General features: G+C 31.8%; 1 protein-coding gene across 1 annotated transcript; it reads left to right on the top strand.

Moving 5' to 3' along the window:
* The first annotated feature begins 12057 nt into the window (after positions 1 to 12057).
* Positions 12058 to 17398, top strand: LOC107962526 (IAA-amino acid hydrolase ILR1-like 6). The gene is made up of 5 exons (XM_016898944.2): positions 12058 to 12687; positions 13270 to 13395; positions 16183 to 16497; positions 16590 to 16718; positions 16799 to 17398. Exons 1-5 carry the CDS (start codon positions 12178 to 12180, stop codon positions 17162 to 17164), a joined length of 1446 nt encoding a protein of 481 aa, XP_016754433.1. The 5' UTR covers positions 12058 to 12177; the 3' UTR covers positions 17165 to 17398.
* The last annotated feature ends 301 nt before the right edge of the window (positions 17399 to 17699 follow it).

Genomic DNA, 17699 nt, shown 5'->3' on the forward strand with positions numbered 1-17699 from the left:
TTTTAAAGGGTGTCTGGGAGATGTTTAAGGAAATATAAAAGTAACTCGAGGAAATTTGGAGAGGGGATGAGATTTATTACCTTAAAATATTGTAGTCAATCGGATTGGTAATTAAATCGGTCATACTATCAATTTAATTAAAAAATTATTAAAAAATAAAAAAATAAAGATATAAAATTTATGTCAACTGCCTTATTCAAAATTCTTCTTTAAATCAATACTTCAATTAATTTTCAATTCAATAGTCTAATCGGTTGATTTAATCTAGTACAAACAAAATGGTTAAATTAAAGAATGAAAATACTAATATTTTTCACTGAACTTAATTTTTTTTTGGTTTTTTCACCCACAATTTTGAATTCAACCCCTAACACCTCTTTCTTCTATCTTAATTTATTTCTTTCAAAAAAAAAATATTCTATCTTAATTTTTTTAAAATGAGATAAAGTCTGACTTTTATCATAATTAGTGCATCCAGTAAATATAACTTTTTTCATGTGGGAATTTAGAGGTTTTTTTTTTCAAAGTAGGTTAAATTATGATCCGTGATATTATTAATTAAATAAAAAAAATTTAAAATTAAAATTTAATAAAAATTATATTAAAAAAAAATCATCTCTCAATCTCTCTCTCTTTTCATCTTCATCTTCCCTACCAAGAAATTTCTACAGATTTTGAAGTAAACTATACTTCAAATTTCTTCCATTAAAACAAACGTTCACTTTCAATATTAAAATAAACCCTCATATTTTTTGCCATTAAAATAAACTTTCATTTTCAATATTAAGAACCCAAAATAGGAAAGAGAAAAATGACCAAAAAACAAAAAACCATTTTCTCCATTTTGAGAGTGAGACAAGTCGATTTTATGGGGTTTTTATTTTCACAAATGGCTAAGAAGATAAAGATAGAGAAGATGATAAAGGAAAAGGAGGGACAAAGAAAGAGAGATGACTTAATGTTAATTTTAAATATTTTTATTTAATTAAAAATATCACGTATCATAATTGAATTGATTCAAGTTTTTTTCAAAGGAAATAAAAAAAAACATAATTTAAATAGCCTTAAAGAAATGGTACATAAATAAAATAAAGTGAGTTTAATGAGAATAGACACCTCACGGTTAAATGGTTAAAAACGTCGTATAGCATAATAATTTAAAACATGAAATCTTATCTTATATCAATTAAATAAGCCTTGAAAAGTAAATTAATTTGTTAATACTTAATGCTTAGTGGTGTCACACCAAAATTAAATATAATCAAATGTTTCTTTTCTTCTAAGATTACCCACTTTAAAATCCTTAAATAATCATTCCTTTTACTATCATAAAATATTTAACTAAAGTATGAAAATATTAAAATTATTAAATTGAAAAAATAATACATATATATATAAATTTTCACATAGTTTTCAATTTGTGTTTAATGTTTTTAATAAAATTATTAATTTTTAAAACTACCAACAACCATTTAACTTATTATAATCTATCTTCCTTTAACTATCATTATATGTTAGGACATGTTGGAGAGCTGACGAAGGGTGTGGCTAGTAGGTTCGAGCTGCATTTGTATAGAGGATTCAAAGGTGGCAAATACAAAAATTAGAAGGGCGCCATACATGTACTATCGAATGTATGACTCAAAACCACTAGAAATTGGATGTCAAAAGTATCTGCAACTGCTCCATGCCACTAGTGAAAGATAGCCCAACCATTCATGTGTCAACATTGATTGCAGACATGCAAGCCCGGTTCCAATACAAAGTGTCATACAAGAAAGCATGGTAGGTGAAACAAATGGCAATGGAGCAGTTGTACAGCGACTGGGATGAACCATATAATGAACTTCAATGGTGGATTTTAGCGATGGTGGAGTACATGTCAGGAACTGTCGTAGACTTGCAAACGTTGACTTACAAAGGCCCGAATGGACAACTTGAACGAGGGAGAAGAGTTTTTCACCAATTGTTCTGGACGTTCGATCCATGTGTTAGGGTATTCCACTACTGCAAATCGCTTGTGCAGGTTGATAGAACGTGGATTTATAGAAAATACACGCAGATACTACCGATTGCAGTTGCATAAGACAGTAACTGAAATGTCCTATCGATCGCCTTCGCCATCGTGGAATTGGAGAACTCTGAATTGTGAGAATTTTTTATTAGGAACTTGTGAAGGCATGTTGTTAGGCAAGGCAACATTTGCATTGTCTCCAATAGATCCAAGGGTCTTATTGTTGCGATTTGGCAATTCGAGGTTTTGTGGAGGTCCGTCTACTGCATTCGTCACATCGCTGTCAACTTTCACAAGGAATACAAGAACAAAGACTGGTACAAACAAATCATGAACATTGGTACAAATATCATAATTAAAATTGTTTTTGTGAATATTTTGAGTCCATTTACTAAAAAAAATCGTAACGTGTTTTATCAGAATACATTCACAGGGTACAAGCTGGAACCACACCGATTCAAGCATAAGATGACAAGGTTGGAGACTAATATAGTGGGGTACAATCCTTCTCTCAGACAGTGGTTGAGTAGCATGGAGCCGTGGCAATATGCTCAATGTTTTGATAATGGCTGCCAATATGGTCATATGATAACCAACCTTGTTGAAGCTGTTAATTTCATATTGAGGCGAACATGTCACTTACCAATTTCATCAGTTTTCTCAGCTACATTTTACAGGCTAGTAACTCTGATGCCAAAAATGGGGTTTAAGACAAGCAAAATAGATGGAGGTTGGACACGTACATGTCGAATATGCCAGGAATGTCATGGAAGTCAATGCTTAGAGGGCAAGGTCGATGTGTAATACCTCTAATCCACATCTAGCGCTGGAATAGGGTTTTAGAGTATTTTCGAAGCTTATCAATCAAACATGCATAAATTACTAACATTTCTTATCCTATTATGTTTAGGTCAAAAACCAATTAAACGCATACATATTGTCCCTTATTCGAGCCCTCGAGGCCCAAAATACGCGTTATACACAAATCGGGACTAATTCGGAAACTTAAAAAGTTTTTCAAAAAATAATAAAAATTTTCAAAGCTGCAGGGTTCACACGGCCAAGCCACACGCTTGTGTGCCAGACCGTATGCCCTTTCAAAATGGCCTCACGCGCTCGTGTGCTAGCCGTGTGTCTTACACTGTCCAGTCACACGCTCGTGTAGACTCAAAATGAACATTAAACAACAAGTTTGCCATTCCCTGCAAGCTTGGACAATAAGCAACTAAAAAATCATTTATTTGACCAATTCAAAACACGATCAAACACATCCAAATTATATCAAAACATACATCCTAGGTGCCTAACCAATGTACCCTCATTGGTACCACAATTATATCATCAAATCATATCATCAAAGTATCATTCAAGTCTAAATTATAAACATACCTAATTTAATCCATTTTACCTAGCTTGTGAACACTTACACACCAAATTAACATGCCAAAATAAAACTTCAAAAACAAACACATGTATATATATGTATACCAAACCAATATTAAGTTTATAACCTCATTTATATTCAATCCACAAAAAAACTATTAATTAGACACCCTAGGTACATGCCGACACAAAAGGATAAATATCACCATGTTTGAGATCGGGATAGTTGTTAGATGCTGAATCGACGATCAAATTAAGTACCTAACCTGCGTATGGGAAACAAACTGTACGTTGAGTAAAACTCAATGGTATTTCTATAATCCGAATATTTAAAGATAAGAATTTACAATATACGATTGAAATATAAACACATATTAATATTTATTTATTACAACAACCATATCATATTTCATTTATTTCACAAATATCTCAATTCACATACTTGCTATATAAATAGCTTTTTCACAATTTATTTTCAAGTCACTATTTCACTTCCATTTCTCATACAATGCCATGTCAATATCAATCATAAAATTTTATTATTTATTTACTCTTATTAACACGACTCGGACTCGGAGGGATACACGAATCCAACCAAAACACACCAGTTTGGCACCCAGTGCCTCATCGGATAATTCAAAGTAATAATTTAACACCTAGTGTCTTATCGATTAAACCGAAGTAAATTGGCACCCAATGCCTCATCGAATTAATCTAAAGTAGTAAGTTGACACCCAGTGTCTCATCGACTCAAAGTCGAAGAAATCCCTAAAATCTTCCAATCCTATGGCATGCCATCTATATCTAACTCAGCTCGATACAGTTAATAGGGTTTAATTTCACATTTCAGATATAATCAATATCCAATACTGATTTTTCGTATAATCACATAATTACACATATATTCATTTCAATTCAAAAATCAATCCATTCAATATATATATCTACTAATTCAATTCATTCAATCAATTAACAAAATATAAATTACTCACCTCAACACTTACCATATACATTAAATATTAATTACAACAATTAATAACTAGTTTCGGATTATAGAAATACAAACCAGAAATTCCGAGCTATTCCTTGTCAATTTTATCTTTTCCTTTTTTAGTCGAGGATTTTGGTACGACGTTAGCTACGAAATTAAAACAATTAAAAATCATCAATACAACACAACACAATTCAATTTCATATTGAATATTTCATTTTTTTCTCAAATATTGCCTAATTTCCAATTTAGTCCCTAAACCGAGACTAACTTTAATTCTTCACATTTAATTCTTTATTTTCATGCAAATTCCATTTTAGACTAAATTCAACTCCCTATTTTCACATAAATTCATAAATTTTAAAATTTTCACAATTTAGTCCCTATTACACAAAATTTACTATTTGTTTTACAATTTAATCCTTTTTCATTTCTAACTTAAAAATCTATCAATTTAATCCCTAATACTAAAATTATTCAACATAGACAACACCTAAAACTCAATACTTTCTAAAATTTTGACATGGGTTGGGTAGTATTTAATACCGAGATTTCAAAAAAAAATTACAAGAAAATGGACTAAATTGACTAACCAATTGAACTTTGAACAATTGAAACCCCTAAGTCCTTCGTGTCTTTCTTTCTCTTTTTTTTCTTTCCCTTTCTGTTTCGTTTTTGTTTTGTTTCTTTCTATTTCTATTTCTTTATTTATTTGTTTTTATTATTAATATAATATAATATATATACTTAAACATTAAGGTAAATATATTATAATATATATATTAACTTTAAATTTTATAATAATTTCACATTATGCCACCTCATTTATAAGTAAAGTCATAATTGTTTCTTTGGTTGTAACACCCCTAACCCATATTCGTAGCCAGAATAGGGTTACAAGGCATTACTGATCAATCACAACATAAATCATACATTTTCACACAATCATCAATCAAATATAATCACAATGTCTCTTATAAGGCTCAATGAGACCTTAAAACGTTCTTAAACGGGGTTTGGGACTAAACCGATAACATTTGCAAATTTTGAGAAACTTATAAAATTTTCAAGCATTCAGGAGTCACACGCCCGTGTGAAAACAGGGCATATATACTGATGTGCACCACACGGTCGGAGACATACCTGTGTGCCATAACCGCAGGAAATCTGGAAGGGTTACTTACTTGGATCACACGGCTAGCCACACGCCAATGTCTCAGCCCGTGTCTCACACATGGCCAATAGACACGCCCGTGTATCTAGACTATGTCAAACCTACAGGGTACACTGACTTAATATCGAAGGGCTACCTCAGGGGAGACACGGCCGTGTAGCATGACCGTGTGTCGTACACGGCTAAGACACACGCCCGTGTCTCTATCCTTGTGGACAAAAATAAACCATTTACAAGGCAATTTGCCACCTTTTTCATGATCACCTAAACAACCACATTGGTACCAATTCATCATACAATTAAGCAATCTAAACATCCATTTCAATACACATTATAAGCCATTTCAAAATCAAGCATTTTTATACTCAAATCAATACCATTTGTACATTCAAACACATACTATCTAGCATGATTCATTCTTCATTACTCACCTATTCAATCATATACAAAAGTACATATCATACTTATCAATACAACCTATTTCAATATGTATTTTTACTACCATCTATCACAAACAAAGCTTAACTCATAAATCATCTATTAGCCATTCATTTATTAAGTCCAAATTCATGCTTTTCATAAGTAAATACTGATTATATACCAATTGACCAAATGATCATCTTGAACCATCACCAATCATACCAAATTATGCCATTACACAAGGCAAATTACACACCAAACATAAGTCATTAATAAGCCATAAAAAATGGCCAAAAACATCACCAAAACCTTTATCAAAAAGACTCAAGCCTATACATGCCATATAACCAAGTCATACTTCCAACCCGAGAGAACGTCTGAATCATTATAAAACATAGAAAAATAACACAAAATAAGCTATAAAGCTTAGTAAGCTCATACGGTAATAAATTCATATTATTAAATAACTGTATTTAAAACCATTATTCAAATCATGATATAATTCATATGATTGCACCATTCTATCTCGAATTCATACACACAGTTAATCAAGATTTTCATGAGTTTATTCATTCAAAACACATATGGTTTGAATACTTCTTATCAATTCATTCACATCTTCATATGCATAAACAATTATATATATAAACTTTATTCAATTCAATTTCCATCACTTTTTCTTTAGCCAAGTGAATTATGCGAAATATTATCAAATAACCGTATTTCGCACTCTATGTGCCATATGTATATTTAGTTGAAACAAATATAACTCATATCTCACATATCATTCAATTCATACCTCATTATAGCCAAATAAACACATTTTGGCATGAATGATGATCGTTTTAGGAATCACTAAACTAGACAACAATCACGAATAAGGCAAGCGCACCTATAGAATGGTAGTATAGTATGGTGAGTCAGGAATATCGTATCCACGAGGACTAAAAGTACTAGTAATAACTATCTTTCTATTATTTAGCCTATAATTAAAGGGATTTATTTTAATCTAAAATTAACTAAACTAATTGACTAATGAACACGATAGCGAGTGAAGGAAATAATCAAATAAACCAATGATAAAGACAATATCCAAGGAAGAATCCACCTAGACTTCACTTATTATTCTGACTCTGAATTAAACGATTTATTCACTTGTCTTGATCCGTAAAAATCCCTAAATTATGTTAATATCTCTTTCGAGACTAAGAACAACTGACTTTAGGTTGATTAATTGAAATCTCTTTCTAATTAAAACCACTATTGTCGCATTAACTCGGTCTATGGATTCCCTTTTAGATTTGACTCTAATCCGGCAGATTTATGTCGTCCTATTTCTAGGATTGCAATCAACTTCGCTTAATTATGCTAGATCTACTCTTAAACAGGGACTTTTGCTCCACTAAATAAGCACATCAAACTTGGATTAATATCCTAAAAATATTAAGGCAATGATTAAAAGCACATAATTAAGAACAAGAACAAGTATTTGTCGTGTAATTCAAAAAATTAAATAATAAGATTCATCATAGGTTTCATCCTCCCTAGGTCTTTAAGGAGTTTAGTTCATAACGTAGAAGAAAAACATCTCAAATTTAGAAAAAACAACACGACATAAAAAAACCCAAATAAACTTTGAGAGAAATTTGAATAGAGATCTTCGATCTTAAAGTGGATCTGCTTTCAAGATGATTCCAATGGTTTTCTTCAAGTAATTTCTGCTTTCTACTCTGTTGTCCTCTTAGGTCTTCTTCTAGTGTGTTTATATAGACTTTAGAATGCTCAGAAACCCTAAAAATTGGCTTTTTCCGTGTGTTTGGGAAACCAAGAGCAATATCGACACGGGTTGCCACATGGGCGTGTGGCTAGCCCGTGTGGCTCACATGGGCATGTGCTCTGCCTGTGTGGAAATGGTCTTGGCCGTGTAGATCTTTAAATCAATCCGTTTTGTCCGTTTTTTGCCCGTTTTCTACTTCTTTTGTTTCCCTATGCTCTCCTAAGTATAAAACATGAAATTAAAGGATTAAGAGCATTAAATTGAATAAATTAAATAATAAATCATCCAAAAACATGCTAAGTATAGGATTAAAATGTGTTACTTTTATGCTTTATCAATGAAACATAATTATACATAAATCTTTCTCATTTCATATACATGATACACTAAGAACTTACCAAAATTACCTTCATTTGATTCTCATATAGGTTCTGTACATACCTGTATCACTTAATTCGGTTGTACTTTCATTTTCATCTTGACTTTGCCCGTTAACCATTCGGAATTGTTAATGATACTCGGGAATCACGATAGCTCGTACAATGTCATATCCCCAATATGGTCTTACATGTTATCATATCTCGGTGCCACTATCCTAGACAAGGTCTTATACAAAATCATATAACGATGCCAATGTCCCATACATGGTTTTACACGTAATCACAATACAATGCCAATGTCCCAGACATGGTCTTACTAGTAATCACATCTCGAAAATCCTAATGTCATGACATTTGTATCCTATACTATTCCTAAGGTTCGTACGGGACTTTCGTATATCGTAACTTCGTCGATTCTTGCTCGTATTCATGACCATTCATCATTTAATTCAATTTAATAATAATTAAGCATTTATAACACAATTTAAATACGTTTATTAGCATATGAACTTACCTCATTCGTTATAACGACAAGTTGGATCGACTAATCTGATACTTTGCTTTCCCCTGTTCTAGATTCGAATCTCATTTTTCTCAATCTATATAATAACAAAATTTAATTATTTAATTATTAATGCATTCAATTTAACACAATTTACACATTTTAGCAAAATTACACTTTTTCCCCTATTATTTCACATTTTTCAATTTAGTCCTTATCATATAAAACTACAAATTCATACAATTCAATACCAACCTATGCTAGCCGAATTTTCCTTATATTCATAAACCATTATAATCATCAAATTAATGGCCATAATAATCCACTCATATAAATAATGGTCAAATTGTCATGCAAGTGCTCCACATTTCCTTTGTATAGCTATTTGATTCATTTAACTAATAGAACTCATATTTTACGCCTTACGCGATTTAGTCCTTTTTACCGAATTAAGCACTCAAACGGTAAAATTTCTTTACGAAATTTTCACACGAACATTCTATCATATGTAAACCTTAATAAAATAATAAAATAAATGTTTTGACTTCGGATTATGGTCCTGAAACCACTGTTCTGATTAACCCTGAAAGCGGGCTGTTACATTGGTCCCTTTAATTTTTCTTTAATCTATAATTCAACTTTTATGCAAATTTAGTCCTTATACCTAATTACTCTTAATTCAAGCAAATTTTCTTAACCAAAACCTAATTAACCACACAAATAGCTTCGTAAATATTTTTTAATAAATATTTACAAGTCTGATTTATAGTAACGGAGATTCAAAAATGCACTTTCTGACACTTGTCACTATCGGGTTGTTACACAATGAATGCAAAACTATATTCCCGAAACTTGGAGACGTTTCGGGTGATAGAATACATCAGTCATCGCTTAGGGACCCGGTCAAGGTCCTACGAAGTTTATCTCGGAAACAGATGGTGCAAGTACGAGAGGTTCTAAACACTTTGATACCAGTATGCGCATGTGGTTGCAGCATATGCAACCTTTAATTTGAATGTCACGATAATGTGTACACGCTTGAATGTACATTGCATATTTGGGGTAACGAGTTCCCCGTATTAAAGGATGAATTGACATGAGAAGAGCCCCCGCCTGCGTTCGAGATATTGCCAAATAGGTCACTACATAGGAAGCTCAAAGGTCGATCGAAAACGAGAAGGATTCAGAATGGCATATATATTAAAGAAGAGCTTGAACCAAAGCTTTGCACCATATGCAGAACAGCCGACCACAATCGAAACAAGTGTATTCATTTTTCTCCTTTTTTTATTTATTATCCTACCGGTTGATCTGAATCTTAATCTATACAATAATTTATTTCAATTTATCAATTCTAAATACCTTATAACATCTTATTTCATGTATATGACTTCTTACTTTATCTTTCCGTAATTAACCTAAAGTTTTGCATTTTCTTCAATTTAGTCCTTAAAATCAAAACTATAATATCTATTTTGAAGTTCACCCTTGTTTAACCCTACAGAAATAGTAATTACAAAATTTCATGTCAAATCCAAAATATTTTCATTTTAGTCTCTAAACTCAAAACTGATTAAATTCACTTTACAAATTAGTCATTAATCATTTCTAAACTTACAAGCAAGCTATTGAACATAAAAAACTATCAATGAAAAACTTTTAAAACTTTAACAGTTTTATGATTTAATATTTGGGGTAGCTAAATTAAGTTGTAATAATTTCAAAAACATAAAATTTATTAAAAAAAGGCTTGGTGGTGGAGCAAAATGATGATGATGATTTCCTTTATTTTATGTTTTATTATAATTTAATTTTTATTTTAACATTTAAATTCAACAAAAAGCTAAACATTAACCGTCCACTAAAAGGATTGTGTTTGAATTACCACTTAAACCCCTTAACAATCTCTAATTAAATCTTTTAACAAAAAACAATCAATAATAGTTAACTTTTATAGTTTTTACGATTTAGACTTTATATCTTAATTAACCATCCAATCACTAAAATTTTTGGACAAAAACTCAAACCACCTATATAACCACTTTGTAAATATTTAATAAAAATATTTATGGGCTTAGATTGTGGAAACGAGTTCTCGATACCTCAATTTTCAAAGCCACTAAGTTTAGGGTCAAACCACTTATACTTTAACTAACTGTTCAATTAACAAAGATTACCATATCAAATTTTAATATAACACTATATTTGACTCGTAAATATTATTATTTATTATTTACAGTCTCACACGTTGAAATTGTAGTCTCAAAACCATTGTTTTCAACATCATTGGAAAACAGTTTGTTACACATTTTGAGCAAGAGATGTCACCTATGGACACTGAATCTAATTTAACTCAAGCATCAATATCAAGAATTAAATTTAATATAATATACTCATTTGAAGATATTTAAGTCATTTTTAAGCTTACTTTAAATTTTGGTTACAGTCTGAGGTTGTTCGGGTCTTAATCGAGGCAAAACAGGGCAAACAAGGTCAATTTCATGACACTAGGATATGTGTATCGCGACATTGAACCAATGTTGCGACATCAAGATGCTAGTGTCGCGGTACCGAAGACAAAATACCCACTTGGGTCTCCCCTCCTTCAATATCACAACATTGGAGGTCGGATATTGCAACAATAGGCTAGTATCGAGATATCGAGCTTTGGATATCGCGATACTGAAGACAAAATACCTAGGACATCTTTACATTTCCTAAAAACAAGTTATAGTGAATTTATATTTGCCGTTATAGTGAATTTATATTTGCCCGTAGTTTTTTAATCCTTTTTAGAGGGATTTTTCACATAAATATTTGTGTTCGATCTTTTCAATTTTATTCAATATTTAGATTGTTCGTTGCTTAATCGAGTTTATCCCCAACACTTTTCGACAAGTAATGGAAGTGATTCCCTTGATAATTAGTAGAATAGTTACTTTCTTATATAGATGAAAAGTAAAAAAAATATATACACAAAAATAATTTTTCTTTTTTTTGTTTTTTGGTTTTGTGTATTAACTTATTAATTATAAGAAAAACACATTAACAATTAGAACAAAAAGAATCACAATGAATTGAACATACCAAGATAAAGTTTTTTTTTGATAAATTATAAGAAGAGAATAAAATTCTAATAATAACACGATTAGCACAATTCAAACTCAAACTTAAATTACATGTTAGATGACGAACACCTTTTACTAATAGAACAATATACAATATTGCAAGGAAAGGTGTTATTAAAGAGGTAAAATTGAGAGAGAGAAAATGAGTATCAAATTCAAAGGCAGTGCGTCAATCTGTCTCATTGGAAACCGCTACGCAAAGTGGTGGGCCCAAACACTGCTGCATTTCGATGCCTTAATCAACCAACTCTACATATTTAATTTCTTACATCCATATTCTCCCACGTGACTATTTCTCTTAAACCACATGCTTAATTCTCTCTCTCGTTTCTGTCCCTCTTCTCTTTTTAAAAAAATCTCTGGCTATCCATTCTTTCTCCATTCATTTTCTTTTCGGTCTCTCCAAACATGTATTCTCTAAAATCATATGTTTTGGTTTTAAGCTTAATCTTTATTCCCTTTTTGGCTAACAATTTTCTTGTTTTTGTTAACTCCATAACTTCTTCGTCTTCTTATTCTTCTTCGTCGGGTAATCAATACACCACTTTTTTCAACGCTATATCTTCTTCCACCAATCCCAAGGCTTCCTTAAACTCCGGTAAGAACCAAACGACGTCGTCTCTGAGATCATCCAGCTTCTGCTACGTATGGGATGTGACCTGCTCTGAGGAGGTGTTGGGCCTGGCCCGGAAGCCCGACAACGTCGAGTGGATTAAAGGGTTGAGAAGGAAGATACATGAGAACCCTGAGCTAGCTTTTGAAGAGTACGAAACCAGTAAACTCGTTCGATCCGAGTTGGACCGTATGGATATTGAATATAGGTACCCTTTAGCCAAAACGGGTATTCGGGCTTGGATTGGAACCGGTGGCCCGCCCTTTGTTGCCATCCGAGCTGACATGGATGCCCTTCCTATACAGGTACATATACTTAGGTTCCTTCTCTTCTTTTTTAATTTTTATATTTGTATACATCTATGTATTTTATAACTATATACTGTATACTTGTACATACACACATACGTAGACATACATGTATACGTGTAAAGGGTTCTTACTTCCGGTAGGTGGTTCATGATCATTGTATTCATTTATTTAATTTGGACTTTGTTAGTTCAGAAAGTTTGAGGATTTTAGTTTAAGATTTTTGTGTATGAATTTATTTTCGTAGGTTGGATATGTTTTAATTTTATTTTACATTTTTTTTTGATAACATGAGGACAAGAAATGTACTTTTAAATTAAATAAGACAAAAAATAGAATGTACAGTTTTCAATAATAACATTATCTTAACATAATAATAAAAGATCTTAAAATAAATTCAATTTTGTACTTCGAAATTCAATTTTGTACTTGGAAATTCTAAGTAATCTTAAAGACTTGTAGGCTAGTGGTCCCCCATTGAACCCTCCAAGTATATAATTTGATTTTTTTTATATATCTAAATAATTTAGGAAAATTGCCATGCCCTCTTTTCACTTATGTGGAGTAATTTAATTTTAGGAAGCTGTAGAATGGGAGCATAAAAGCAAAGTTGCCGGAAAAATGCATGCTTGTGGCCATGATGCACATGTTGCAATGCTTGTTGGTGCTGCCAAAATATTGAAGAATCGTGAACACCTTTTGAAGGTAAAATCCAAGTTCTAATCCCTTCTTACGCATTGAATGCATCTAGTTTAAGTGTGTATATCTCAATGGCAATCAATTTAGATGCAAAGCTAAAGCAACAAGTTTAAACAAACTCAAGATTAATCCATTTGATAAATGGGTAAAGAAAAAGTACAAAAAAAAAATTGACGACCCATTTAGGCAAGAAATGTAGTGTTGGCTGGTGATAAATGGAAAGGGCACCCAATATTTGTTTCCTAGCAAACTATTTGACCCTCGACCATGTGTAGCCCAAAAAAGCATGTGATGGTTACATGTTTCGTTGTTTTTGTAATCAATTCTGTCACACATTTATCGCTACCTTTCGCCTTTATCTTCATTGTCATTTGGTTGTCTCACATTTTTCCCTCTTTTTTTTTTCTACCCTTTTCATCGTTATCACAAGAATTCTAACTTAATAATAATGTTTTCTGAAAAATAAATTCAAGCAATATGATTTTTCAAATCTTCACCCACAAGGAAATGTATCCCTTTCTCATCACATGGCCTGCTTCCCCTTTACATCCCAATCAAAATTGATGGATTGTTTAAGTTTAAAATAGATGATGATTTAACATAATCGTTCTTCATTTAATCTTTTAGTGATAAAATTGGGGTTTGATCTTTACAGTTAATAACTAATCGTTTATCTTTTTAAAGAAGACTCACGACAAAAAAATTAATCATTACAACTAATTATAAATATACTAATTCCAACCAATAAACAACCAATACCCTTATATACATATTTCTTAAACTAAAAGATATTAAATGCTTTAACCCGATTAACTTAACTACTTTCATTTATATCAAATGAAATTTACCATCAAAGTTGCCCGTTGACTCATGGCTACATTTTAGGAATTAGTGTTTGAATCTATGCTCTCTTTTTTTTTGGGAACCCCTTTTCGTCTCATGCTTTTTGGAACACTAGGCCATCTTTTTCATCTATAAAATTTGAACCTTTAGAGGTCAAGAAAGGGGGAAAATTGCTCCTTCAAAAGGGGAAAATAAATTAAGTGCTAAAATCGAATAATAATTTATTTTTCCCTTCAACTTTATAATAAAAATTATTTTAACTTTCTATTTAATTTTTTGTCTTTTTCAATGGTATACACATAAATTGTCACGTAAATATTATGTTAGTAATTAATCAATTTTTTAATATTTAAAATTTTAAAAATATTAAAAAATATTAAGAAATTATTAACATTATTGAAAAGTATAAAAATTATTTTTAAATGGTAGGCACATGGATGCCACATCAGTAAAGTTAACAGATACTAATTTTTCGGTGTATTTTGGGTGTGATTTGACAAACAATGCATGTTTAAGGGTTAAAAGAGACAAAAAATTAAATAAAAAACTAAAATATATTTTTCTATAAAATTGGAGGGTCAAATAAATAATCTTTGTTTTCAAATTGTTTAACCATATATTCTTTTATATATATATATTATAATTAGGATTAGGGGTGAGGTTGTTAGGGATTGAACCCAAGCTCTCATGTCACAACACAAATGCTCTTATTGCTAAGCCAAGAGATTGTTGGGAAGCATATATTCTTATAGTTATCACTTTAAAACCTATTAAATAATAACGTATCATTCAAAATAAAATTCTTAATAAGATCTAAAATAAAATTAAGTAGATTAAATTTTTTTTTAAAAAAAAGAGAAGATATCATGTTATTTTTTAGTTTATTGAGTAGATAAAATTATAAACCCTACAATGCATCAAATATTAGCTTAAAGAAATATGTTTTTAATTAAAGCATGATAACTTACTTTCCATCCTATGCCTGCCTTTATACATGGGAAGGAATCTTGATCAAGGACATAAAGTTGTGTGGAAGAAGAATAAAATTTTCCCTAATGTTTTGTTGTACATGTTGATAGAAATTCCTGCAAGTCATAGTTAAAGCTTGTTGAAAAAGACAGTATATCAATAAGATATATTCTTTCTCTGGATTCATGGCTGTGTATATATTCGTATTGAATACGGATACAGTCCAAATACATACAGCTGGATGGATATTCATATATTAGTCTCCAGACTGTGACATAAACCTAAGTTGCTTGCTCAATAATGTCCAATCTTTGTCCTCATTTGTATAAAATCATTATTTTATGTTTTCTCTTTTCCTTCCATCTAACCACGTGTGGTTAATTTGGTTTTTTATCAATCAAACCAACATTTAATATTATAAAAATCAATCAATATTTAACTATTGTTACATTAAAAAAATATCTGCATTTTCTATGAACAATTTGTTTGGTCGTGGGAAGCTTTAAGAAGAAGACAAAAATGGGATAATTTATTTATACAACACTAGCAGGTTTTATTTTACTTTACGCATGCTTGCTATTTGTTTTTGTTATTATTATTTCTCAAATAAATTGTTTTATTCACTTAATTATTAAAAATTACAAAAATGATTACTTAATTATTAATAACAATAATAAAATATTACAAAAAGATAATTTAACTATTCAATGTTTGTTTTTTTCGATTATCAGCTGGTTAACATAAATTTGAAAAATCCAAAATTCAAAGATTATTGAGTGATAAAAAAGGCAAAAATAAATAATTAAAAAATTATTTTATAATTTTTTATAATTGGGTGAAAAAAATTTATTAGTGTAATTTACTACTAATAATGACCAAAATTCTAATATTTCTATCATAGTATTTCTATTTTCTACCGTATTTGTTCGTATTATTCCTTTTTAAGTAATATGTTTAATTAAATATACTTTGGGTGTCTAGGGAACTGTGATAGTGATCTTTCAGCCGGCAGAGGAAGCCGGAAATGGTGCTAAGCGGATGATCGGAGATGGGGCATTGGAAAACGTAGAGGCCATTTTTGCAGTCCATGTATCCCACGAACACCCCACGGGTATTATCGGCTCAAGGCCTGGTCCTCTTCTTGCCGGCTGCGGCTTCTTTCGAGCTGTTATCAGTGGAAGAAAAGGCCTTGCCGGCAGCCCCCATCACTCCGTCGACCCAATCTTGGCTGCATCAGCTGCCGTAATTAGTTTACAGGGAATTGTTTCTCGTGAATCAAATCCATTAGATTCCCAGGTCTGAGTTTTGTTTTATAAATTTCTCCAACTTCCAAAACATGGGGAAATTTTTTTAAACTTGTTTAAATCTTGTAATGCAAATGCATGCAGGTCGTCTCGGTCACTTCTTTCAATGGAGGCAATAATCTTGACATGATCCCTGAAACGGTGGTCATAGGAGGTACTTTCAGGGCTTTCTCCAACGCCAATTTTTACAATCTTCTCCAAAGAATCGAAGAGGTTCGTCGCAGTTTTCACTTTTAGATTTGGAGTCCTTATTTTCACAATTCTAACATTCTTCGACATGGAAACACACACAGGTAATCGTCGAACAGGCCAATGTTTTCCGATGTTGGGCGACGGTCGATTTCTTTGAAAAAGAATCAACAATCTATCCCCCAACAGTGAATGACGACCGTATGTACGAGCACGTAAAGAAAGTGGCCACTGATTTGCTAGGACCACCAAATTTCAGGGTGGTCCCTCCAATGATGGGTGCGGAGGACTTCTCCTTTTACTCCCAGGTAGTTCCGGCAACTTTCTACTACATCGGCGTAAGAAACGAGACCTTGGGATCGACACACACCGGTCACTCGCCGTATTTCATGATCGACGAAGATGTTCTTCCCATTGGTGCTGCGGTTCATGCCACCATTGCTGAAAGGTACCTCAACGAGCATGGCTGAAAAGGAAAGAGGCTTTATATCTGTGGTTTATTTATCCCCAACTGGGTTGAGCACTGATTATTGAGAGAATTGGCAATGCATGTGCTCTGGTGATTTTGATCATAGTTAGGGTGGTGGAAAGGGCAAAGGTTTTCAACTTTTGGCGATGTAAAGAACTGAGCAGAGGATGCCATGCTCTGCTCTTTGAACTTGTAACAGTGTTAAATGTTTCAATTAATGCTACTTTGCGTTCAACTCTATTTCTGTTCAGAGCATTAAGATGCTTTAACCAGGCAAATATTTTATGATTTATTTAATGCAACCGACTATATTACCTCGGTTAAGATGAAATTTGGTCGTGATTGGCTGTAAGGAGATGGGCTCTGGGCTCGGGGTATCTCAGGTCTTCTTTTCTTTTTTTGGGCTCCTTCCAATGTATTTCTTCTCCCTTGTATGAAGCTTATGAATAGAGAGAAAAAATTTAGACATTCAAAAAAAGAAAAAGAAAAATTGAGCATTGTTTGAATCATGGAAATTTAAATATGAATTTATTGTA

Source organism: Gossypium hirsutum, chromosome A06 (assembly GCF_007990345.1).
Source record: "Gossypium hirsutum isolate 1008001.06 chromosome A06, Gossypium_hirsutum_v2.1, whole genome shotgun sequence".
Classification (NCBI taxonomy): domain Eukaryota; kingdom Viridiplantae; phylum Streptophyta; class Magnoliopsida; order Malvales; family Malvaceae; genus Gossypium; species Gossypium hirsutum.